Below are 26,413 nucleotides of genomic sequence, written 5' to 3'. Positions count from 1 at the left end.
AATTTTTAATGCTTTTTCAAATGAATGAAATTGGTTTTGTTCAAATGAATGAAATTGGTATTGTTTAAGTAACATATTTACATACTCTATGTCTTTTAATATATTTTATAGTGAAAATTGCACATGATAGATATACTAAGATATCCTTTTTAGATTTGAATATTTAAAAATAAAAAGATAGGAACAGATGCAATCTTAATTTGATTTAAAGTCTTTTTCTATGACATTTAAAAAAAAAAAAAACTAATTTGTATGTTAAAAAGTTCCGTTCATGAGTTAATTTGTATGTTAAAAAATTAATCTGTACTAGCTGAGATCGGACCCGTAAAAATACAGGTGCTTGTAAGTCTATTCCAAACCAAACTTTTCTATACTTTTTCCTTATATATCCTAGCTTTCCGGATCCGTAAAATATGTTTCTTTACCAAATCTATCATCTCTATACGTATCCACATAGATTATTTATATACCTATTCCTTATTCACTTCAATACTTTTTAGTGAAATAATTTATTCTGAAAAAAACTTTAAGAGCATAAAACTTAACATGCGCACCTTTTCCGTATACTTAGGGCTTATAAGAGACATAAATAGGTTTGTTTTTTGCTAAATGCATTTCATTGATAGCTCAGTGGTTAAGTGCGCTGTCATCAGTGTTGTTTTGGGGGGTTTATGACCTCCCCTTAGCCAAATAAGTTTTGAAATTATTTCAATCTTGCTTATATATTTATTATAAAAAATTAATATAGCAAAAAAAATTTCTAAAATTTAAAATAAAATTTTGAAGTTTTCTCATTTTATAGATATATTATATGCGATTATTCCGTATAATGCTTGCAAACTCAACATATGCCAAAGACGTTTACACTTACAGACGTTTGTACGTAACACTAAACAAATAGAACTAAGAAGATCTTAGACCAGTCATAAAAAAAAAGTTAATTCTTATGATTATGATTAAAAACTAAAGAATAATAGCCTCAGCTATTAAATGCTAAACCAAAAAAGTTTTGCGCTTTGACGTCAGTTTGTGGCAAAATAAACTTTTATGCATCAAGTTTCCTTTTGTATTTGTCTTACATTTTTTGATTTATTTTTATTATGTTGCATACAATTGCACAAAAAGATATAAAACTGGTACAGATATATCATTTCATGGATAAGAGTTTGTATTTATTACAATAGTAATAAATAAATAGTTTTTGTCTTTATTAGAATATATCCCATAAATATATATTTCATATATCTTTAATAGAAGGAGTTTTCCTTAAAAATTTAAATAAAATCTAATTTCTAGTTTGTTTTTCTGTTTTTTTTTTGTCACAAAGTGGCGTTGCTTATGGAAAAAACTTGTGGCTTCAACAATTAACGAAAAAGCCACGTCTATCATTTTTAATGGTCTAAGAAGCAGATGATGTAATTTTAGCAATCAGAAATTATCAAAAGAGAAGGAAATCTAAAATTTAAGTTTCAAATTTTCCATTCGGATGAGACAATATGTTTTGTGTTTTTTCAATCTTGTTAATTTTTTTTAAATATAATAACATGCATACAAAAAATCAAAACAAAACAATTTGAGCAAAAAAGACTTGTAATTATTAGAAAAGTTTCTTATATTACATATGATCCTGAATATAGCATTATACAAGTGGATTTTGTACATTTTATAAACAATATATATAAACAAATAACATATTTGTTTATATATATTGTGTATATAGGGGTGGTTAAGCACAACAAAGTTTTAAAAATAACTAGTTTATATTAAAAAATGATTTATATAATGTTTCTTTGCAAACACCAATATACTATACTTATAATTTTTAAGTGCACTGAACTGCAATTACTTTTTTTTTTTTTGGTTTAGTGGTTTTTGTTAAGAGCTTTTAAATCATTTATATCGCAGCCGATTTTCAAAACGCCTTGAGGTAAAAAATTAAATTTTGATTTTTTTACAAAATAAGCTAGTTTAGATGTCAATAAACGTTATTGAATACATATTTTCAAAGAGTTCTGAAAAAATTCATAAAAATTATTTGTTTCAAAAAACTTTTTCCAAAGAGTTTCTCCTAATAATTTTTTTTAATTCCATTATTCTTGAAATATGTATTAAGCATGTTAAGGCGTTTTGAAAAATGGCTTCAGCATATATTTATAGTAAGAAAATAAATGTAGCAAAAAAAATTTAATTGTCAAAAGAAAGTTTTGAATTTTTTTTGTTTTTTGCCTCCACAGCAGCACCTTCTGGAGTAGCAGGACTGTCTTTATTATTAAGTTTCTTTTTTATTAAGTTTCAGACATTTTTTTTTCAGACCATCTGCAGCTTATTAGGACTAATTACCTGAGCACATTAATAACATAAGTATCTCAATCATGACACACGCAACAAATATTTCCTCCCGATGTTTTGTAGTTTTTCGAATTTTTACTTTTTTAAAAGTATTTTCGTTTGTTAAAGTGTATAATATCGTTACATATATTTGTATATAATCTCTATAAAGTATTTTATATTTTAAAATAATTGAAAAAAATTAAAAAAAAAAGTCATCAGTGGTAGGACTCTAACTATGACTTTTTTTTAAGCAGATATTGCCACAATGCAGTTTTCAAGTGAAAGTCAATATGTAAAACTTAATACATGTTTCAGTATGTTTTAACATTACATAATTTCAAGTTTATGTACGTAAGATACTTGCATACACTTTCATTCACGTTTTCTTGTAACAAAAAGTACTACTACTCTTTCTTGCCACTACCACTAATTCTTTTACTATATCTATCCCTGCTCGCTCCAAAAACTTTTGTCTAGTTTTTTTTCCCTGCACTTCAATTCTTTGGAACTCTCTCCCATCTTCATATTTTCCTGACTCATAAAACCTTCAACTTTTTAAGTCTTCTGTCAATTGTTTCCTTGCTCTATAATTCTATTCTTTTTTTCTAGTAACTCTCAACTTAATAGTGGTTGCTTGCAGCCTTATTAAGAGTAAATAAGAATTAAAAAAAAAAAAATTCACTACCAACAAGGCTTCACGCAACTACTATTTGATTTGGAAGTTACCAAAAAACAAAGAATATTGCTAAAGAGCAAGCAGACAGTTAACAGACTGCAAACTGTACAAAAACATAAGGATGGCAAAGAGTTCCAAAGCATTGATATACAAGGTAAGAAACTAGATAAATAAAAGTTTGTAGAGCATGAAAAGACAGATACAGTAAAAAGATGCAACTTAGCCAAATGAGAAGTAAAGCGTTTTGGTCAGTGCAACTGGATATAATAGCTTGTTGGAGCAGCAACCGTTGTAGTATTGATAGAGCAGGTCTAAATACATTTGCAACACATTTTTGGACCTTGTCTAGAATTGAAAGGGTATCATTAGATACCCTTTCAATTCTAGAACTGTATTCCATACAGAGATGAATAAGAGATTTGTAGAAGTTGAGAATAAAATTGTGAGTCAGGAAATAACATTGATAGTTTTCTCATAATTTAGAGAAGACTGGGGAGAATGTATAGAGGAGAATATTACAGTTTTCAAGCAAAACTCTTTATTAGCTTCATTATTACTGTAAATAGCATACAATTATTCGCATTAATAATGGTGCTAAATTTCTTACATCCATAATAGAGCTGTCATGCCAAATAAACAAATTATAACTTACAAAATCTTAGAAATAATATTTTGAAACTCTGATCAGAAAAGCCATGGACTCTAATATTTTAGGGGCTGTCCATAAATGATGTCAGTAATTTTTCTCAATTTTTTGACCCCCCCCCCCTCCTTTGTCAAACTATCAATTTTTGGCCAACCCTCCTTATATAAGTTAGTAGAAAATCACTTAACAAAAATTTTTCTCATTTAACACTCTGTTTTATCAATAAAGACTCATCAGAAATAAATGATCAAATTAATAAAACTAATTACAGGACATTTGTCACATTTGTGGAATTTGCTGACACTATAATTAAAAGAATTCTTTGATTACTTATGCTTTTTTAGAAAAATATTTTTTAAAAGGGGGACTAAATGTAACTTTTATTTGAGGTCATTTATTTTTATAGTTTTTTAGGAGAAACTTATTTTCGTGCCTGCATTTAGAAATTAATTCCGATTTTTTGTTTAATAAATATTCGTGATTTGTATTTGTAATTATTTCAAATTTTTCTTGTAGGCATAGTATATAAGGATGGACCAATTCAGTATAAAATCATCAATATTTTTATATTTTAATTCCCATATATATTTTGACAGCATGGTGGCTTTTGAATGCTTTTTGTTTTTAAAAGATTGTTTATGATTGGCAAAACCTTTTTTCCATTCACCCTCTATTATGCCAATATAAAGAAGCGCAAAGTATTGCTGACAAAATAAACCTTGATAACAGAATCGAATCAACTGCCCCTACCCAAGCTTTCGCAACACTAAAAGACCATATACCAAATTTTCCAAACAATCTTCCTTGTGGGTTACTGGTTCCCTCAAAAAGTGAGATTGGACATGTAAGCAAAATTAAATTGGACAAAATTAATAATATTCTTAGAAATAAATTAAATTTGCAAAAATGGAAAAGTACCACTAATGCTATAAATAGGTTTATTCATAATCGAAAATAAAAATGATTGTACATTTATTCAATTTGATGTTAATGAATTTTGCCCTTCAATAACTGCAGATATTTTAAATAAAACAATTGAATTTGCAAAAAGCCACACAGTTATTCCTAAAGAAACAATCCATATAATAAAATATTGTAGAAAAACTTTACTTTGTTTTAATAAGGAAACTTGGAAAAATTTTTTCTTTTACAACTTTTTGGAAAAAATAAATGTTTGTACAATTTAAAAATAATATATATATATCACTTTTTTAGTAATTTAAATAAAATTAATTCATTCATTAAACAATCATTAGAAGTAATTTGTAAAAGCATTTTGCGTAACTTTAATAAAATGTTTCAAAAGATAAGCTTTTATGTAATTTATCTTAAACGTATTTAAAAACGTAACAAAAAGTTATTTTTGCTTTTAGTTTTAAGTTTTTTTAGTTTTATTTTAGTGCTTATGTATTTTCTTTTTGGTAAGGAATTGTTTTCTTCTTTCTTTATTATTTTTTTTTAATTTTCTTCCTAGTTTAAGTTTAGCTTAGCGTTTCTTTTTTCAGCGCATTTCTAAAATGTTTAAAAATGATTTAAACATCCAAACAGCCGTTGTCAAGTTGTCAAAAAATCAAATAATTTGCGTGGTCAGCAATAGTGCTCGATCGCACATGCTTCCTGTCCAAGCCTGATATATATATTTAATTCTGATTCACTCCTAACAAAGCTGCAAGCCAAGGTGTTACTAGAAACAAAAAGAATAGATTTAAAGAGGGAAATGGTTAATAGTAGACTTAAAGAGTTGTAGTTCATATGAGTCAGGAAAACATGTAGACAGTAAAGAGCTCTAAAGGGTCAAAGCGTAAAAAAAACCATACAAATAAAAGTTTTCAGAGCATGCAGGGACAGATATAGCAAAAAAATGAAACTTTGCTGAATGACAAGTCAAGTGAGAGTTTTGGTCGATGGAACTAGAGATTTAAATCCTTTGAGTAGCAGAAATTTTTTCTTTTTTTTTCATAAAATATTCTTAAAAAAGTATAAAAAACTACAATATAATATATTATAATTTATTGTTTATAAACACAATATATATATAAATAGGTATATATATATATATAATAATATAAAAACTACAAATATATCATTTTTAGTGTTTATTTTAGTACTTAGTTTTATATCCATTATTATTTTTAATCACTAATTATCTAGATTTTGGCATGCTGTCAGTAAGTTTCCAGTAGTATTTTGGGTCCGTGTCATTAAACCAACCTTTTTTTATTCAGGAAGAGATATCGCTCAGACTTGCTGGATCTTGCTTTTTATTTTTTTCCAACCACTTTTGATGGGTTTGGTGAATTGCTACACTATTCCAAAAATGTTAATGTCCTGTATAAAAATTTCTTACTCATAGGTAACTCTTAGGCAACTAAGACTTTTGTTTCTAAAAAATTAATGTAGCATTTAAAATGTTTGGTTCTTATTGAGAAAATATAAAGTTCTTCTTCCTTCTGCACCACTAAAACAGCTTCAAACAATTTGTTAAGAGTGTGCAAAGAGGATTCAATCTTTCAGAATTACAAGGAATTACAACTACACGGATTCAGACCTTGCTTATGACAGAAAAATTACTCTCATCATTCCACGTTGCACGTGACCACTACTCAGTTGTCCTATACCTAAACAGCCTCGGAATTAGGGTCAGCATTTAGCAATGATTTGCCAACCTTGTTTCTTTGTTTTATGGTGACCCTTCTGTATCAAATTATTTTTGCAAACCTCTTACAGTTTAAGGTCCGGCCTCATTTTTTCTAAATCTGAGGGCTGCCTATATTTACAGGCAAATTGTAATCATTGCTTAATCATATGTACAGTATGTAATAATTTTCGGGCCTCATTGCAGCTAGGCAAGCTTAGTTCTACCTGAAGTCTATGCTGCACCATAAAACTGGCGCATTACTTAGTAGGTCAGTATGGTTTTTTCTTAATTGCCCTGCCATTAACTGTTGATTTTTAGTTACCTCTCATTTTAACGATAAATCTACTTTTTTACTGGGCTTTTTATGCCTATCAGATATAATTATATGGCTCAGAACTTCTTTGATGTCAAGATATCTTGATTGCAGCAAAGGCCTGATTGTTGTCCTTCTCACAGTGGTTTATTTTGCACTTGTTGTAGACATTTGACCATACTTAGGAAAAATCTCTTTATGTGGCATAGTAAAATAAAACATGGCTTTTAGCTAAACTTTTGAAGCTCAATTGTTAAAAAATACTTCTGAGGGCGTACCATAAAAATACTTCTGAGGGCGTACCATAAAAATACTTCTGAGGGCGTACCATAAAAATACTTCTGAGGGCGTACCATAAAAATACTTCTGAGGGCGTACCATAAAAATGCTTCTGAGGGCGTACCATAACTCTAGGATCCCAAAATAACACACTGTACAACTCCAAAAAAAGTCTGTAATAACTTTTTTTCAGATAGGTATACATGATCAAAGTTCATTTTTTTAGGGTAATATTTCAAGCTTTATCCATTAAAAATACTCCCATGTTCATCACCAAGATTGCACTGTAACTCTATAACATTGAAAGGACACTTTAAAGCATGCAACTTAAAAATATTTCAGGATTCTTATATAAAAGACATAGTACATGTTTTTACCTCAGTTAGATAAGACCGTTAAAAATATTCACATGATCATAAAATATATCAAGGACATAAAAAGCAACACTAAAAAACACAAAAAGAGACACTAAAAAGGAAAGTTGTTGACTTTTCTAAAATAATTACATGGTTGCAATAGACGTATCTCACATTCCAATGACATAATGATGTAATAACATCTATGATAAAGCGTAAACATCAGAATATTGTAGTTTTTATTATTTAAAATTAACATAAGTGATTTTGCCTGTTCTACATTAAATAAAGGAAGAGGAAGTTTTCCTTTATTTAATGTAGAACATTAAATAAAGGAAAAGATTTTTTCCCTATTGGATAATTTTTAAAACCACAGTAGTTTTACAGCCAAAGTTCTAAAAAGAAAAGTTTTGTGACACACTATTTAATTTTGAAGTCTAAATAAGAATTAAAGCTCCGAACAGAACTGTAAGATGACTTGATTTTATGCAGTCAGAAACCAAATTTAATTTTCTTTTATGCAGTCAGAAATCAAATTTAATTTCAAGTTTTCTCTTTTGAAAAATAATGCAATGGGACAAGGTTTTTTGTGCTAGCCGTGTATCTACTATAGCATATATAGATAAACATTTAATGACATTTTTTTTTTACCTGATCCTATATGGTTTTTTTTAGATAAAGAATAATAAAATGAAGAATAATGAAAAATCTGTTGCTGCTCCAACCCAAACCCTTACTTAATGTAGCAACACTCCTATGCATGTTTTCCTTGTTTAGTCAATGTAAGTCAGTCAATGTATTTACTGAAGACCCCAACAGCTCCTTATTCCAGTATGACATTTAGACTACTGGTTAAAATATGACTTTGTTATATATATATTATATATAAATTAGTAAAAACACTTATCTAATTTTTGATTACTTCAACACTGTGTTTCACCATCAGTAGGTTCATCAGGAAGCTTCCTGATGAAACACAGTGTTAAAGTAATCAAAAATTAGATAAGTGTTTTTACTAATTTATTATTGCTCTGTTCTTTTAAAACATTGAGCACTCTGTTTGTAGAATACACTAACATAATTTATATATATATATATATATATATATATATATATATATATATATATATATATATATATATATATATATATATATATATATATATATATATATAAGCCCTCGGAATTAGAAAAATGAGGTCGTCAATAAATGGCCGACTTTAAACTGTTAGAGGGTGACAAAAGTTTTTTTTACATGTTTATATAATTTTACATATATATATATATATATATATATATATATATATATATATATATATATATATATATATATATATATATATATATATATATATATATATATATATATATATATATATATATATATATATATGTATGTATATATGTTATATATATATATGTATATATATGTATATATGTATATATGTATATATATGTATATATATATATATATATATATATCTATATATATATATATATATATATATATATATATATATATATATATATATATATATATATATATATATATATATATATATATATATATATGTATTATGCGGTAGTGGTGTAGTGGTAAGAGCGCTTGCTTTGTAAGCGAGAGGTTCGAAGTTCGACTCCCACCACGTCACTGGAATTACCGCGCTCAACTTGGTTTCTCTGCGCAGCGGCCTTGCTCGGCAAGGTTCGTGTTTCAGAGTTAAAGAGTTGAGTGTTAGTGTTAGTGTACAAATTATGTTAGTGTATTCTACAAACAGAGTGCTCAATGTTTTAAAAGAACAGAGCAATTATAAATTAGTAAAAACACTTATCTAATTTTTGATTACTTCAACACTGTGTTTCACCATCAGTAGGTTCATCAGAAAGCTTCCTGATGAACCTACTGATGTATATATTTATAAAAAATTATAACATTTTGTAAATAAATCTTGAATTTTTTCACAGATATTCAATCAATTTTTAAGTGGTTTAAATCTTCCGGTTACTGGGGCTGCGCATCATAAATCTTCTCGTCAGGATGTTTTGCTTATTGCAGTATATACAAAATGGTTTGTCTATATGATAGGTGGTCAATGTAAAGTGTTGGAATTTTTAGAAAACTTATTTGTAACTTTAGAATCATTTTACCATCCATCAAATCATGGAGGTTTCTCTGTAAGTATTTACAAAATTTTTTTTTGGTAATATGTATTGTATTTTGTGTTGCATTGTATGTTTATGTATCTATTTATATATCTGGTGTGCACTATATTGCATTGTATGCAGTATTTTGATACAATATAGAATAGTTTTTCGATATGGATTTAAGTTTGGCTGCTAAGAAAAAGTCCTTTTGCATCTAAACAAGATAGAAAATTAAAAGTAGAATTTTCTAAATTTATTATGCTCTCTAGATGAATAAGATAAACTAGTTTTTTTATGAAAGATGTTTTTCCCATTAGTGAATTAGACCATTATGGATTTAAAATTGTCTTGAAGATTGAATGCAGATTAGAAACAATAAGAAAACAATGTGCCTTTTAAGGTAATTTTTAAGACAAGATATATAGACATAAGAAAAAGTTTTATCATTCAACTTTTTTACAGCGATTAGATTATTTACATATTTAAATTTTTCATTGATATTTCAATATGTATGTATGTATGTATGTATGTATGTATGTATGTATGTATGTATGTATGTATGTATGTATGTATGTATGTATGGCCTACTTAAATACATGGCCGGACTTGTTGCTTACAAGTCTGAAAAACAGTAGGCCAGTTTTTACGATTTGATTCTTATTTATTGAACTAATATTATCCAAATATTAAAGCAAGTGAATATATTTCAACAAAATATATAACTTGAGAAAAATATATAAGCAAAAAAAATACAGCTTTTTTAAAAACATAACTTACCAAAAAATAAAATACTTTTAATAAAAAATACAAAAGCAAAACTTAGTCCACCATAAATTAGCTTTAGAAAAAGGTGACAGCTATAGATAAGCAAGTCAAAACAAAAATTAAGTATTCAGAATCCAAATAAAAGTGAAGCAATAATCAAGATAATAAATTAAGCTTGTTTTTCGTTGTTTTTAAAGGTTTTTACTTCATCTTTTTGAATCTTTCCATTTTAAATTGATTGTTGATTATTATATATATTAATAACAGTTGTGTAATATATACTGTCTTCCTGTTTCTTAATGGTAAGAACACATAAAACAAATGTTATTTTTAAACAGCAGCTGGAGCTGAACTTTTCAATTTGTTGGAATAGCTAGTTAACAACTTTAGTGATGTCTAATATGTAAAATAAGGAGCAAACATATTCTACCATGTTTTCACTAGCTTCAGTTAAACCTCTCCTTGAGAGTATTTCCATATAAAGTGAAGATATTTTGTTAGTTTGAAGAAGATTTTGACAAAAAGAATGTTTAAATTTGGATTTAATTTTTTTTGTTATATACCCAACAACGTGAATAACAATTTCCTTTAAACTGTCACATAAATCATATTCTTCTATTTTATTTTGTATTAAAAGTAAAGCTGTTTCTAGTTCTTTTGCATCATTATTTACTGTTACTTTATTATTAAACCATGTATTCAATGCTAGAGTTTCTTTAATTATTTTTCAGATGAATATTTTTTCAGAACTTTCAACTTCACGCAAACTAACTAGAAATCATCCACCACTCATCTGCCTAAGTTTCTTAAAATATTTTTCAAGAGGATTGGTTTGAAATCTGCTGGTTAAAATGTAATCATATCCTTCTGACAGTAAATCTTTGATTAAAGATGCAGTTCTTTTTAATGTGACAATTAGTGCATTTGATGTCTGAGCTGAAAGTGACAATTTGTGACATCCCTGTTAATTTGTATTATACCATTCACTTACATATTGAGCAAAATCATTTAAAATTCAGGTTTTTGATCATTTGCAACAGCAGCTTTTCCTATTTTATTATTAATATTATTTGAGTTTAAAATTGTCCACCAAGTATTTATTAAATATAGGAAATTAGCAGCATTTATTTCTTTTGGAAAATAACTTATAATAGCAGAATATGTTGACTCATGGAAAATTTGCAAAGTGAGCTTAACACTTTGTTTATTTTTTTTACGGATCTAAACCAGTTGGAGTGAATTTGTAAGCTTTCTTTAAATTTACAGGCAGTAAGTTATCTCTTTCATTAACTTGGTGAAATAACTGCCAACAAAAATCCTCAAATTTATCAAAGTTGAATGTTGGAAAAATAAACTGCTTTGAATGTAATAGATTATTTCTGATGTTTTTTAAAGTATGTACACTATCAAATAATGTGTAAACTTTATTTTGTCCAAAATAAAAAAAAAGTTCTCTGTAGAATTGTATTTCAATTTCAGCCATCAACCAATTTCCAGATACACCTGTTTCAGGACATGTATTAACAACAAAAGGTATAGAACATTTAATACTAACCAACATAAAAACTACAACTCCTGAATAAAATTCTCCGTTCTCATTTTTTCCAACAAAATAACCACCATAATATTGAACACTTTTTTGCAAGTATATTTCATCAATTAACAAAACTGAATCTGAGCTTATTTTTTCTTCTTTTAATAAATATTTTAATGCTTTAATTGGTTTGATTTCACATTAAGTTAATGTTTTTGTATATAAAAATGAAGGAAAAGGAAATTCATCTAATAATAAGTTGTAGGGTTGTTTTGAGGTATATGTAAAATAAGTTCATTACTATATAATTCTCTGCCATGTGATTCATAATACATAAAACTATAGTTTGCTTAAAATATTTTTTTCTTTTTCTTCAACCCTCATATAAGAAAATAAAGTTTCTAACATGCTTACACTTGTCACTGTTCACTTTTTGACAAAACTATTGGGGAAGAGGTATCAAATTTCTCTTATGGTATAATTTTATAAATGCAGATTGATATCAACATTATTGCTTTCAATGTTATTTTATATTTTATATATATTACGTATATTTTCAATAATGACACCATTAATTTTCTAGGACAAACTTGTTCTGTCAAATTGTTAATTGAGCAAATCTTATCTAGTTTTTTGGAATTGGATTCTTTGTAAAGTCTAGTATATTTCCTTTGCCTTGTTTAATGAATTTTTCTTTGAAATGACCAGTACATAATCCAGAGAACTTAGATGGTTTTCAATTAATTTTGTTAATAAACTTGATCCACCGTATGTATGTACATATGTATGTGTGTATGTATGTATGTATGTATGTATGTATGTATGTATGTATGTATGTATGTATGTATGTATGTATGTATGTATGTATGTATGTATGTATGTATGTATGTATGTATGTAGGTACATTTGTAAAAATGCCCCCCACCAATTGTTTCAATCAACTCCAAATCTCTCGAATATGAAACATCAAATAAATACCTAGGATTGGATTTAAATATAGAAATAAATACCGGCCAACAATGGCAGCGCATTAACTCCCAATTCTCCTCAGCTCAGTACCTAATCAGAAGTCTAAATAAAACTAGGCTTTCATAGTGAAATACTAGTAACAGTATACCGAAACATTGACCTTAGTCAATTGATCCATATTGTACCGTTACTGTGTGCAAGTAGTATCAAAATAAAGCACGAAATTCAACAAATACATCTAAAAATGCTAATATCTATAGATATAAGTCCAGAAATTGCAATAACAAAATATACCATTGAAAACACCGATACATACATTGAGAATATATGTATAAAAATATGTATGTATGTAATGTAATGTATGTATTTATGTATGTATCAGGCTTGGACAGGAATGGCTTGTGATCAAATGCTATTGCTGACCATGCAAATGGTTTTTTTATTGACAACTTGACCACAAGTGTTTAGATGTTTTGATGATTTAAACATTTCAGAAATGCGCTGAAAAAAGTAATGCTAAGTGAAACTTAAACTAGGAAAATAGACAAAAATTAAAGTTAGAGAAAAAAGAAAACAATTCCTTACGAAAAAGAAAATAATTCCTTACGAAAAAGAAAATATATAAGCTTTAAAACACAAAGCAAAAATTACTTTTTAATTGCGTTTGAATTAAATTACTTTAAAACTTATCTTTTTATTATAATATTTTAATATTATATTTAATTTAAAAATTTACATAAAATTTATAGCTACGCAAAATCCTTTTACAAATAACTTCTAATGATTGTTTAATAAATGAACAAATTTTATATAAATTTTTGTTAAGTGAAATTAAATTATTGAAAAGAAAAAAAACATAATATTTTTAAATTGTATAAACATTTTTTTCAAAAAGTTGCAAAAAAAAAATTCTTTTAAATAATAATTTTTAAAATAGTAATTTTTAAACATTCCATTAGTAAGTCAGGTCTAAAAAAAGCTTTTGAACAATTCATTTTAAAATAGAAACCCAAAAAACAAACAAAAAAAAACAAACAATTAAATCATTGCATTGCAACAGGAAGATTTTAATTTAACTTAACTTAAAAAAAAGTTCTTTTAAAAGGTTTTTAGAAACACCTTGAAAAATAATTTCAAATGTTTTGATTTATTATAAAAATACATGCCTACAAAAAAAAAATTTAGATATAACATTTAATTTAAACAAAATGTACTTATTTTAAATGATTAATTTTTAATAATTAATTTTTAATTTATTTAAAGCCTTTGTGTAAAATAAAAACTTTAGAAAAGATTGAAAGTTTCATATTCATAACGTAAAGATTTTTTTTCATTGCATTTATATTGTTAAAACATAAAAATAGCCGTGGTCAATTTGTAAGAAAAAAAACTATACGCATGGTCAGTTACAGCTTGCAATCACACACCATTCCTGTCCAAGCCTGATGTATGTATGTAATGTATGTATATATGTATGTATGTATGTATGTATGTATGTATGTTTGTGTATATGCATGTATGTATGTTTTGTGTTTATGTGTATATGCATTTTGTTTTATATTGAATCATCATCATCATCATCATCATCATCATCATCATCATTATAGTTATCATCATTGTCTGATATGCATCATAACATTCTGTTTGAATGTGTATATTGCCGAAGAATTCACTGACACTACACTCAAAACCATCAGTATCAACATCACCTTATAATCATCGCTATATCTCTTGTAAACCCATTACTTGTAAGCTTTACAAACCATAAAATTTGGTCTAATTTTTTTCATCAACACTTCAAAAGGGTGCTTTCCAGTATTGTCTTCTTGCTCAACGTTTAGAATTTTACCATATGTACTATTGCATTGCAAAGATCTGAACACATTAAATGCAAAAAAGTTCAAAGCACTAAAATGATGTCTATAAGATGTTTATTATTATAGTTAAAGGAAATGGGATAAGTGCCTGTGTATCTACATTAATTTTTCTCTGGTTAACTATAAAGCTAAAATGTATACAACATATTATTTAATGTGTTTTTAAATTATTTCTAACAATTTTATAATGTAAATTTATTTTAGCGTGCGCTTCTTGTATTAGTCCATACTCTAGCTCAACATTTTGTTCAAAGACTGCACATTGAACGGTATGCTAAGCCTAACTGGCAAAATCAAATTCGTGATGAATTCAAAATAACTGATAGTGATATTGAGCGGTTTGTATTAATGCTTAAGGATATATGTTTATTATCTATGTACAGTAAGTCTGGGAGTGGAAGTGCTGCTGTAACTTTGCAAAACTTAGCTTTACTTCGTGCTGACATTGTTTTGCCTAGTGTTATTGATCGGTAAGTCCAGTTGATTTATTAGAAGAACATTTTTATTTTTATTGTTTTATATTAACTTTAGTTTTAGTTTATATTTTATACATAGTTTTCACTTGCTCTTATGCATTAATTATTTACATCTATATATTTTGTTTAAAATACGAAAGTCTCTAATTTCTGAAATTTCTGCTGTTTTAACTGCTGGTTGTTACATCAAAAGATTTATGTGCGCATTTTCCACAATCTTATATCATACAGCAGAAGTTTTAGATAAAAAAAATTTATGAAAATCTACTAAAAAATTACAGAGGATACAAATAAGCAAAGTTGAATATATTTGCATGAGATTATATTCAATAAGTTCATAGTTTACCATTTTATTGTTTATATTTAACCAAGTATCTTTATCTTCACATCGAAGAGACAAAAAAGTAGTAGTACCTCTAATTAACAGTTCAAAGAAAAGAGCTTAGATGTCAAAACAGTTCATTCCCAAAATGGAGTTCGTTATAAAAAAATTGATTAGATGACAAGAGCTAATTCACATAAGGCAATTTACTCCTAAATATAATATAGTATAACTTAAGTACTAAAGCAGAAACACTTAACCTTCAAAACACTAGCCTTAATGAACAAGGCTAGTGTGCAGAAAACAAGTTTATTGTGGTGCTGCAAGGTACGTGTATTTTTTAAAGCTGTTTTAACCTGTTTCTCCGTGTAATAGTTTGATTTCAAAAAAATTTATGCTAAATTGCTATTCAATAGCATTATATTTTATTTATAATTTATGGACAATCTCTAACTCAAGAAATTCTGTCTGCATCTACAACATATCAAAATAAGTCTTTCTTAGTGGAGCTTGCTTTTTTTTCTTAATTCAATTTATTGTATTTTTTTTCTTTATTCAATTATTTTGCTCTGAAAAGCTTTGATTGCTTTTGTTAGGCCATGTTTATATTTGCAGAATGCTTTTGGTGCTAGTGTGCTTCATAAAAGCTGAATAAATAACATTTAAATAACATTGGGCATGTAAGTTTATTATGATATTGGATCCTAAGGAACACACTAGTAGTTTGCTAATTATGACAAGTTTAACAATGTTACAAAAAAAAAAGTTACAGAAAAAATGAGTAAAAATAAAAAGTAGTAAAAGATAAGTAAATAAAAATTTTTTTTATTGAAATGGAAATGCAAATAATAAATTTTATAAAAATATTATCAGAAAAAAACTTATTTAGACAGTAAATTAATAAAAATTAACAACAGAATTAAGTTGAATATTGAATACAGAACCAGAAGTTAAAAGTAAATTTGAATTTGAAAAAATAAAATAATGCTCGTGGTTATGTGTCTTATGTGGGTAATGTATAAACAGTTATTAACATCTGTGTCAATTTATTTATGCAAATTTTTGAGTTTTTAAACTTGTTTTACATCGAAACTAATTGATTACACCAAATTATGAAAATTTTATGCTGTCAATTTAAACAAACTTTTATAAATGATTTTTATTAAGCAGAAATTTATTTAAATTTATTTTTATTTCTATTTTAAAAGAATTTTTATAGGACAGTTGAAGCATTAGAAACAATAGTTGAGCCTCATCAAGTAACAGCAGCATTACAATGTTTAACTTCAGTATCTAGGACACTTGTTAGTGGTGGTGATCACTTTCCAGCAGCTCCAACTCATATTTTGACATTGTTATATGCTGTTTTACCTGGAATTGATCCAAATGATTTTCATAAAACCATGGCTTCTTTCTCATTTATATCATCAATTTTAGGGCAGATACCATTAGTTAATTGCATAAGTGCTTTAAATGCTGGCATTGAAATGACAGAATTCGAGAGAGAATTGTGTTTAATGTCTGGACAGTTGGAGGATTACTTACTTCAACTCATTGATAGGTATTTCTTGTAAAAATTATAAAAAAAGTTGTATTAACTTCAATGTTTTGCACATATTTAATTTTGGTTACAATAGTAATAATAGATATATAAAATATTCAAGTTTTGTTAGAACAATATTAATAAGTAATAAATTTATATAATTACTATGAAATAATTATTACTTGATAATTATTACATAATTTTGATATTTTAGATTTTAACACAAATTCATTAAATAAATAATTAACTTAATTTTTAATTAAAATATTTTAGTTAATAGCGTACTGTTTTGGTGGTGTCAAATTGTTTGGCGTCACCAAAATGTTTTGTTTTTGTGCAGTGTCTGAATATCAATCCCATAATGCCATACACAATAAAAAAAATTTTTTTAGAACACAAACTTTATTAATTGTATATTATAATTATAATATAATTATTTTTATATTTATGATATAGTTAAGATAGTTATATTCTTTTTATTAAGCAAATTATTTATGTAATCATAGGTGCTTTTTCTTGGTTGAAAATTTATCAACGGAGCAAATTTCAGAACAAGATAATAAGCTCATGGAGAATATGAATGTTCAAGAAGGAATGCTTGGAATAGGACTTTCATCAACAATTCAAGTTGTATTCACTCAATCATCCCCAATTATTTTTAAAGTAACTATATTAAATATTTGTAACGTTTTATCAAATAATTTTAAAGTTTTTGATTCAAAAGATTTTTCTTATCAAACTATTGTTAACTATTGCTTGAAAAATCTTTTTTCCCATCTAACTATTGTTCACCCAGGGCTTGAAAAATCTTTTTGACAAATGTTAGCAAATAAATCATTCTATTATGTATATAAATTACTTATAGAAAAAAAAGGAATAATTTATGTATGATTTTTATTCTTTTGCATTTGTTTTTAAAATAAATTAATTTTATTGAAGTGAAGCTTATATATATATATATATATATATATATATATATATATATATATATATATATATATATATATATATATATATATATATATATATATATATATATATATATATATATATATATATATATGTATATATATATATATATATATATATATATGATATTTGTTAAAATTATAAATATGCTCATACTTTTATTCCAAGCATTAAAATAAGATAAGTATCCTGGCTAAAATAGAGAAGACTGCGTCTAAATCAAATGAAAAAAATTTAAAATCAAATTAAAAAAAAAAATAGTTGTGTGCATTTGTAAAGTTAAGAGAATGTTTATATTGGTTTCTTTCCAAATCTTAATAACTTAAAATAATGCTATTTAGTGTTAAATAAATACTCAATAACAAACCTAAAAACAGTGGTAATAATGTGAAGTGAAGTGATAATACCTGCCTTGTTTATTTCTAAAAATTTTAAGCAAATTTTAATGTTTGCAATAAAAAATTTGGCAAATTAAATGTTTGTTTTTATGTCAATTTTATGCTGAATTTTATGCACATCCTCTGATTTGTCAAGCCCATTTTTTAAATATTGTTCACATTTCCTAAACATTGCTTACATTTTCAAAACAAATTTACCATCATCTTTTATTTTTAATTTACAATAATAAGTAAAGTATGTGATGGGATACAAAATATACATATACAAACTCTGTATCTCACTCAAAAGTTCTAAAAGTACACCAATACCACATATTACTGTTATGAATTTTATTATTTAAGTTTCGTAAGAAATGTGTTTAAAAGCTTTTTTCTGGTATAACTATGAGTTACTAGCTTTCATTCATTTAATGTTTTTTTAATTTTGTATTTATACTCTTATATTGAACAACAAGTTTTAAATTCACAATTTAACAATTTATAATTTTGTAATTTCAGTCAATTTTTGAAATTATATTTTTTTAAACTTATATCATAGTTTTTCAGTTATTATCTTGTAATCTTCAATTCAATATCTTTTTTAGGCGTTATTAGACTGTTTATTTACATTTGTGACAAATCATGTGCTTGAAGTAAATGTTGCCGGAAAAATAGTTTCAGATATGTGTCGTGCAGCCATGAAAGCTTATCCTACTATAACTTTGAAGAAATTTTTTACTCATATTAGTTCTGTTATTGTTGATTTGTCATCAGGTTCTTATTTCAATATTTTTTTATGTATAAAATATTTTTTATATATATTACAGTTTTTTACAAAAAAAAAAGGTATAAATGTTACAAAGAAATTGTTTATAAGTAAATGAAAATAAAGAAATATAAATGAAAATATTTTATTGAATTCTAATTTATCTTTATGTTTATAATTTTTTTATCAAATGCGTTTAGCCGAAGGTGTAAAGAACGAGGAAAATGTTGACCCTAAACTTCTTTGGTACCTTGAAGTACTATCTGAGATTTACTGCGATGGAATGGAGCTACTACCATATAGAGAAATGTTGAATAAAGTCCTTAGCCTAACATTGCACATGAAATGTAAAAAGGTGTACAGCAGAGCAGGAAAGGTAACAATATATAGTTTTTAATTTCAAGAGGCATCATTACTATTGTAATATAATAAAAGTGTGTTTGTGTGTATATATATGTATATATATATATATATATATATATATATATATATATATATATATATATATATATATATATATATATATATATGTACACACATATATTATATATCTACAATAGCGTATTTATATAAGCATTTGCTCACTTTTTTTGCTCATCCTAATCAGTACAGCTTTTTTAGAAAACGAAGAATAATAAATATAAAAAGACTGCTGGCCCATGCCAAACTCTCAGTCAATGCAGCAGCACTCCGCTGCGAGTTAGGCTATTTGTCAATTAATGTATGTACTGAAGCCCCCGGCAGCGGGCTATTTCAGTATGACATCACACTGCTCACCTAAATCAGTAATATAAGATATATATATATATATATATATATATATATATATATATATATATATATATATATATATATATATATATATATATATATATGTATAGGTATATATAGGTATATATATATATATATATATATATATATATATATATATATATATATATATATATATATATATATATATATATATATATATATATATATATATACACACACACACACACATAAAACTAAGAAAATATTTTTAAATAATCTGGAATTATAATTTAATTAAAAATTTTTATACTTTACTAAAATAATAGTTGATGAATTTATATTCAAAATTTGCGATATTCAAGTTTAACAACTAAACTAATAAAAATGTGGCAACAAAAGTTATAATTTTTTGGCCAGTCCTAAAATAAAAGTTATAATATGCTGACCAGTTCTAAAATGTAAATTATATGAATTGATTTTTTTATTACTATAAAATTTTAAAAAATTTAAATTTGTTCTGCAAACTTAAATCACTTTAAAAAATTTCTAGTTTGTTCATATATTTAGTTAAATGTCTTATATAAATGTCTGTTTATAAGTCTATTTTATGTTAGGCATTATTTCAATAAAAAAAGAAAATTATTTACTACTGCCTAAAAAAGCAAATCACCTACTTACAAAACTTTGTTCAAAATTATAAATATACAAAAATAATAAGAATAATAACAATTGTAATATAGTAATAGTAATAATAACATTAGTATTGATAAGTGTGTAAATAATTAGCACATTTAAACTTTGTTAAAAATTTGTTAATTATTTTTTTAAGTTGCTGAAACATGTTCTTAGTTCCTGTAGCAATACATATGCTGTGGAATTCAGAAGTTTAAATATTCCATTTGACCTAGACCCTGTAGAACACTTTTACATCCGAGACTGGGGAAAATGTGGTCATGTAAATGAACTAAAAATGAATTGGCACACTCCAAGTATTGATGAACAAATGTTTGTAAATGAGCTGTTAAAGCAACATTTATTGCCGGAGTTAGAAATGGTTGAAACCTATATTTCTGGGAAACATATGACAAGGTATTTTTTAATTTTTTAAAATTTATTTATTTGAAGATAATTTGCTTCAAATGGCAAGTCATTTTAATTTCATTAAGAAAATAAGTTTAAGATTTTAAAAGAATTATTTATCAAGAAATAGGCAAAAACTATTTAGTTATCTTTTTCTTCATCAGCATAAAAAAGCTAAAGTTTGTTTTTGTTTTGTGAAAAAAATTAAATAAGTTCAATAAAATTATCTTTTTTTAATTTTATGAATTTTGTGCTTCCCAGTTATTTTACTTAATTTATATTCTTGTTTATTATTTTTACTTAATTTATATTCTTGTTTATTATTTTCATATATTTATTTAATATAAAAGCATTTGTAAGAATATATTGCTGTACAGTTTCTTTAATGTTTTTTAATTTAGTTCTTAACTCACTCATCACATTATGACAATAGTTTACAGATATGATAAACTAGTTAGTCTCTTCTACCAGGATCAATTAAGTAAATTCTTAATAAAATCAAAAATTTTGTAATAAAACCAACTCACAAAGTTAAGAAAAAGTCGCCAAGTTACTTTCTCAATTATTTAAAAAGATATGCAGGTTTTAATGATTTTTCAAGTTGAATTAAAGTTTTTTTTTTTTAATTAGTCATGTTTTTTATAAAAGTTGTTGTTTTATAAAAGTTGTAATAAGCTGACATTTTTGTTTTCAACTTAATTCTAATTTTATTTTTAATATATGATTAATTTATTTTTGTTGCTTAAAAAAACAAAATTAGTAAAAAAATTAGTAAAACTATTTTAAAGATAAATTTCAAAACTTTTTACTTTTCTTTATTTTGTCCAAATAAAATAATATGTTTATTAGAAAACTATCTACCTATTCAAAAACTCATTATTTATCCCTTATATTATTTAAAGAAAAAAACCCACAAGCTGCGTTGACAAGAAGTTGGTTGCATTGACAAGAAGTGGGTTTTGAAGAGAGAAAAAATGATAGTCTACTGAATCTTTTTTTTGCCTATATATGTTGATAAACAATTTTTTTTTGATTTCAATTCTAATGAAATTTTTTATGAAATAGTACAACTTGTTAAATTGACTAAAATTCCTATAAAAAGTAAATCTAGTAATTTTTGCTATCATAATTTTAAATTATCATTTTATTTAAACAAGAGATGAATTACATAGAAGAATCCAAATTATAGCTGTATGTATATCTGGTTGTGCTGCCCTACTTCCTATGTGGAATGATATACTTGTTGAGGTAACTGGCCCATCATCAATGGTTTCTAAGCAGCGTTTGCCATTATTGCTTAATCAGTCTGACCTACCAATAATTGAAATGTGTGTGTCACGCAAACTAATAATTGATCTTATGCATCGGCTGTATGGTAAGTTATTACTTAAACATTTACGCTATAGAATATAAGTTTCTGGATTAAAAAGTCTAAAAAATAATGGACTTACTTTAAAAGTACTGAACTTACTTATATGAAGGTCTTACTCATCTTTATTTACATGTCTTTCATCCTTAAGACACTTAATAAAATTCATTTATATATATATATATATATATATATATGTATATATATATATATACATTTATATATATATATATATATAGAGTTCCACGCAGTTAATAAAATAAATCTCAATTTAAAAAATCGCATTTAGGAATTTTTTTTTTAACAATTAGTATATATTCTTAAATGTCTTGAAAAAATAATGAAAGAATAAAAAATAAATAGAACAAGCTATTTATAGATTTTAAAGTAAGAGGAAAAGCGTATAGTTTGATTTAAGAAAAAGTGCTTAGCTATCATTATTTTTTTAATACCTTGTAGTGATCCAAAATTTTACCAATTAGTTTTAAATGGGCCGACCGCAAAGCTGGTTTAATATTTTAAAGCATCAACATTTAAATATTTTGCGCGATATAAGCAAATTTTAGTTAAATAGTTTCTTAAATAATTACGTTATGTAGCTGACTGCTGGGAAGGAAAAGTTTGTTTTTTTCCATCAATTTTTTTTTTTTTTAATCCTTGTCAATTATTTACTTAGTCTAATTGGCCATTTTAATGTTTTGTTGTCATAAAAAAAGAAATGTTATCAAATAATTAAAAAAAAATCCACTAAACTTCCTGTTGCGTAGTTGACTACCAAAACTGAATAGTTAAATGTTGCAAATTTTGTTTGTCTTTTTCAATGCAATAAAATGTTTTGCCAAATATTTTTTTTTAACTGTAAAACATTTATATTCAATTAGAAATTATTTAAAACTTCAAAACATAGTCATATAGTCAAGTTAAAAATATGTAATCATTCCAGGAACCAGTTGCTTGCTCATCTAATGAAAATAAAAAAGGTGTGGGTTGTGTAAACATTATAGAGCTTTTAAATTATTATAAAATTTATTTGCATTTGTATTTAAAATTTATTTGTAGTTTACTTTTTTATTAAAACCATCAAGATAAAAAATAGAAAAGCACTGAATCAAAGGAATTACATGAGTAGAAATCAAGATAATAAGAAACACAAAGCTAAAGAAAATGCTAGACTTTAAAGACAAAAGTGGAAAAAAGATTTTCAAAAATTTGCAGCTGAAAGAACAAAAAGTTTATAAAGAATGAGAAAATCTCGACTGTGGCAAAAAAACGTATCTTCATCTGTAGAATCAAATCATTTATCATTTGTTAATGTGCAAGTTAAAGGAAAGTATATGAAAAAATTTAATCGCTCTCTTTCCAAAAGTTCTGTTCAGAAGAAAGAAGCTGTTGTGTTGTTTTCTTAATGAAACTCAACCATTAACTAACTCAATTCAAAAATCAACCATCTCAGAGAGAAAGAGTTCATGGTTATTAAAATTTTTTATTGCGACAATGAAATTTGTCTACTTTCCCCTTGAACGGCAGATTATACTTCTGTAGTGATAGGAGACAAAATGGTGCGTGTTCAAATCCGACACATGTTATATATATATATATTTAAACATCTTCGCTTCCAACAAGGCTGCAAGCAACCACTAATTAAAGTTGGAAGTTACTGGAAGAGAAAAGATGAAGATTGTAGAGCAAGATAACAATTGACAGACAGCTTAAAAGATTGCAAATTATATGAATCAGGAAAGCTAGGTGAAGGAAGCGAATTCCAATGAACTGATGTTTGAGGAAAAAAACTAGACGAATAAGCGTTTTTGGAGCACTTAGGAACAGTCACAGAAATAGGATGAGACTTAATTGAATGACGAGTAACACGAGAATGATGTTTTTAGTAGATGGTACAAGAGACGCTAGCTCTTTAGAGCAGTGCCCATTATAGTATTTGTAAAAAAGAGAAAGAGAAGCAACATTACGATGATGTGATAATGGTTGGAGCTTGGCTGCAAGAGCAGGTCCAACTATGTTTACGTTGTGTTTTTGCACCTTGTCTAAAAAAGAAAGGGCATCATTAAAAGATCCGCTCCAGATATGGCAACAGTGTTTCATACAAGGCTGGATTTGAGATTTATGGAGATAGAGAATAGAATCCGGAGTAAGAAAGTGTCAAGCTCGATAAAGTGATGCAACCTTAGCAGATGCTAATTTTGAAACAGATTTGATATATGGTTTCCAAGAAAGATCGGAAGTAAGAGTTAATCCAAGAAGATAAAGATTAGATGACTCATCGAGTAGATCACCGTTCATAAATATAGGAAGATCTAATTGCGATAATGATTGGCTAAAAAAAATTGAGTTTTATCTGTATTGAAGTTCACCAGCCACTGTGAGCCCCTTGCATTAGCAGAAGTGAGATCCTTTTCAAGCTCAAATGCCCCCTCCAAGCAATCAGAGAGTGTTAGTTTCTTATCACAACAAGATTAAATGGTAGTATCATCAGCAAACAATGCCACCTTAGATGTGAGAATATCTGGAAGATCGTTAATGTAAATTAAAAAGAGTATAGGGCCATGGATAGAACCTTGAGGAACCCCTGAAGTTACAGAATAAGAAGAAAAGTGCTGTCCATCTAGGACAACTTTTATACTACGATTGAAAAGGAAAGATTTAATAATCTTAAAGATGTTGCCAGATACACCATAAAAAGAAAGCTTATGTAGAAGACAAGCATGCCAAACTTTATCAAAAGCTTTTGAAATGTCAAGAGCGATGGCCTTAACCTCTCCACCTTTATCTAATTCACGATAAAACCTATCGGTTATTACTGTTAGCAAATCAGCTGTAGAATGAGAAGATCGAAATCCATATTGATGGTCAGAAAGTAAGTTATTAGATTCAAGAAATTAAAAAAAAAACTTTAAAAAAAGCTTACCCGATATAAAGACACCAGTGAAAATATTTAGTTTATTAACTTATATTTGAAAAAAAAAATTTGATATTCCAATGTTTTGATGTTTTTGAATTTTAGATATAATAGTTATTAATTAAAAGAATGTGATCGAACCTGTACAAAATCAAAGCTTTAAGTGAAGTTTCAGTTTGATAAATTTTTTACGCTAGATATTTATTTATAAGATATATACAAATATTATGCTAGATTTTTATAAATATCACACTAGATATTTAATTTTTTAATATTTAAGTTTGGAATTTTCATTATTACATGGACTTTTATATAATTCAAAGTAAAAGTTCTAGTTAATCGAAGTTTTTTGTCAAATGGAACCTAAAAAACTATATGAGTTAGCGAATGGTTCAACTTAACCAGGGTTTGAATAAGTGGATAATATGGTAAAGTTTAATAGGAATTGAAAAAATAAACATGTTGGATTTAGCTTTCAAACAGAAGAAATAAATCATTTTTAGTTTGAATTTATGCAGCATAAATTAAAATTAAAGTATGTCATGCATAAATTATGCGTGGCTTAATTTAATATGGATATAACTTCTTTATTTAACAAATGCAAAATCTACTGTCTAAACATATTTTGACTTCAGCAAAAAATACATTACTGAAATTATATTCTATAAAATTAACTTATAATTTTCTCTCTTGCAAGTTCTTCAGATGAGCGCAATTTTTTACTCTCGTAACAAAACTAGTGAGCGCTATTTTTTGCATCCGAAAGGTCATTTGCAGGCATGTTTCTTGTGCACCGAGCAATCGCTCCTGCTTCATCGCAAGGCCTATATATATATATACATATATATACATATATATATATATATATATATATATATATATATATATATATATATATATATATATATATATATATATATATATATATATATATATATATATATATAAACAATATTTGTATTGTGTAACCATCGAAGAATTCACCAATAAATAACTAAAAGAATTTATGCTAACAGATCATCAAAAAAAAGCCATCATGGCAGATGTATATTATAATAAGAAATACTGCTCTGACTAGCAATCGCTATGGATACAGCTATGGCAGCTATTGCCTCAAAATTTTACAAGATTGCCTCAAGTGTTTTGCAAAATGTTGTTATTTTAACCAAGTATGGCAGTCTTGTTACAAAAATAAAATCAGAAGATAAAAAGTGGATAATAGTTCACCACTTCAAAAGCAGAGCATTGAAAAATAAAGCTCACTTGTTTGAAAAACTTAAATCAAATTTGATGAACCAGAAAAGAGGAACTTGAT

General features: G+C 26.2%; 1 protein-coding gene across 1 annotated transcript in view; it reads left to right on the top strand.

Annotated features, from left to right (window-relative positions):
• Positions 1–26,413, top strand: part of LOC101234870 (proteasome activator complex subunit 4A) — a 75,757-nt gene that overhangs the window by 18,014 nt on the left and 31,330 nt on the right. Inside the window, exons 8-15 of the mRNA XM_065798937.1 lie at positions 9,205–9,414; positions 14,734–14,999; positions 16,547–16,888; positions 17,377–17,533; positions 18,822–18,990; positions 19,183–19,358; positions 20,565–20,824; positions 21,973–22,190. Of these exons, the coding sequence (XP_065655009.1) occupies positions 9,205–9,414; positions 14,734–14,999; positions 16,547–16,888; positions 17,377–17,533; positions 18,822–18,990; positions 19,183–19,358; positions 20,565–20,824; positions 21,973–22,190 (1,798 nt within the window). The remainder of the gene's footprint in view (positions 1–9,204; positions 9,415–14,733; positions 15,000–16,546; positions 16,889–17,376; positions 17,534–18,821; positions 18,991–19,182; positions 19,359–20,564; positions 20,825–21,972; positions 22,191–26,413) is intronic.

The sequence above is a fragment of the Hydra vulgaris genome, chromosome 06, assembly GCF_038396675.1.
Source record: "Hydra vulgaris chromosome 06, alternate assembly HydraT2T_AEP".
Taxonomy (NCBI): Eukaryota; Metazoa; Cnidaria; class Hydrozoa; order Anthoathecata; family Hydridae; genus Hydra; species Hydra vulgaris.
Note: the sequence above shows the minus strand (reverse complement) of the source record. Positions and strands in the feature narration are given on the sequence as shown.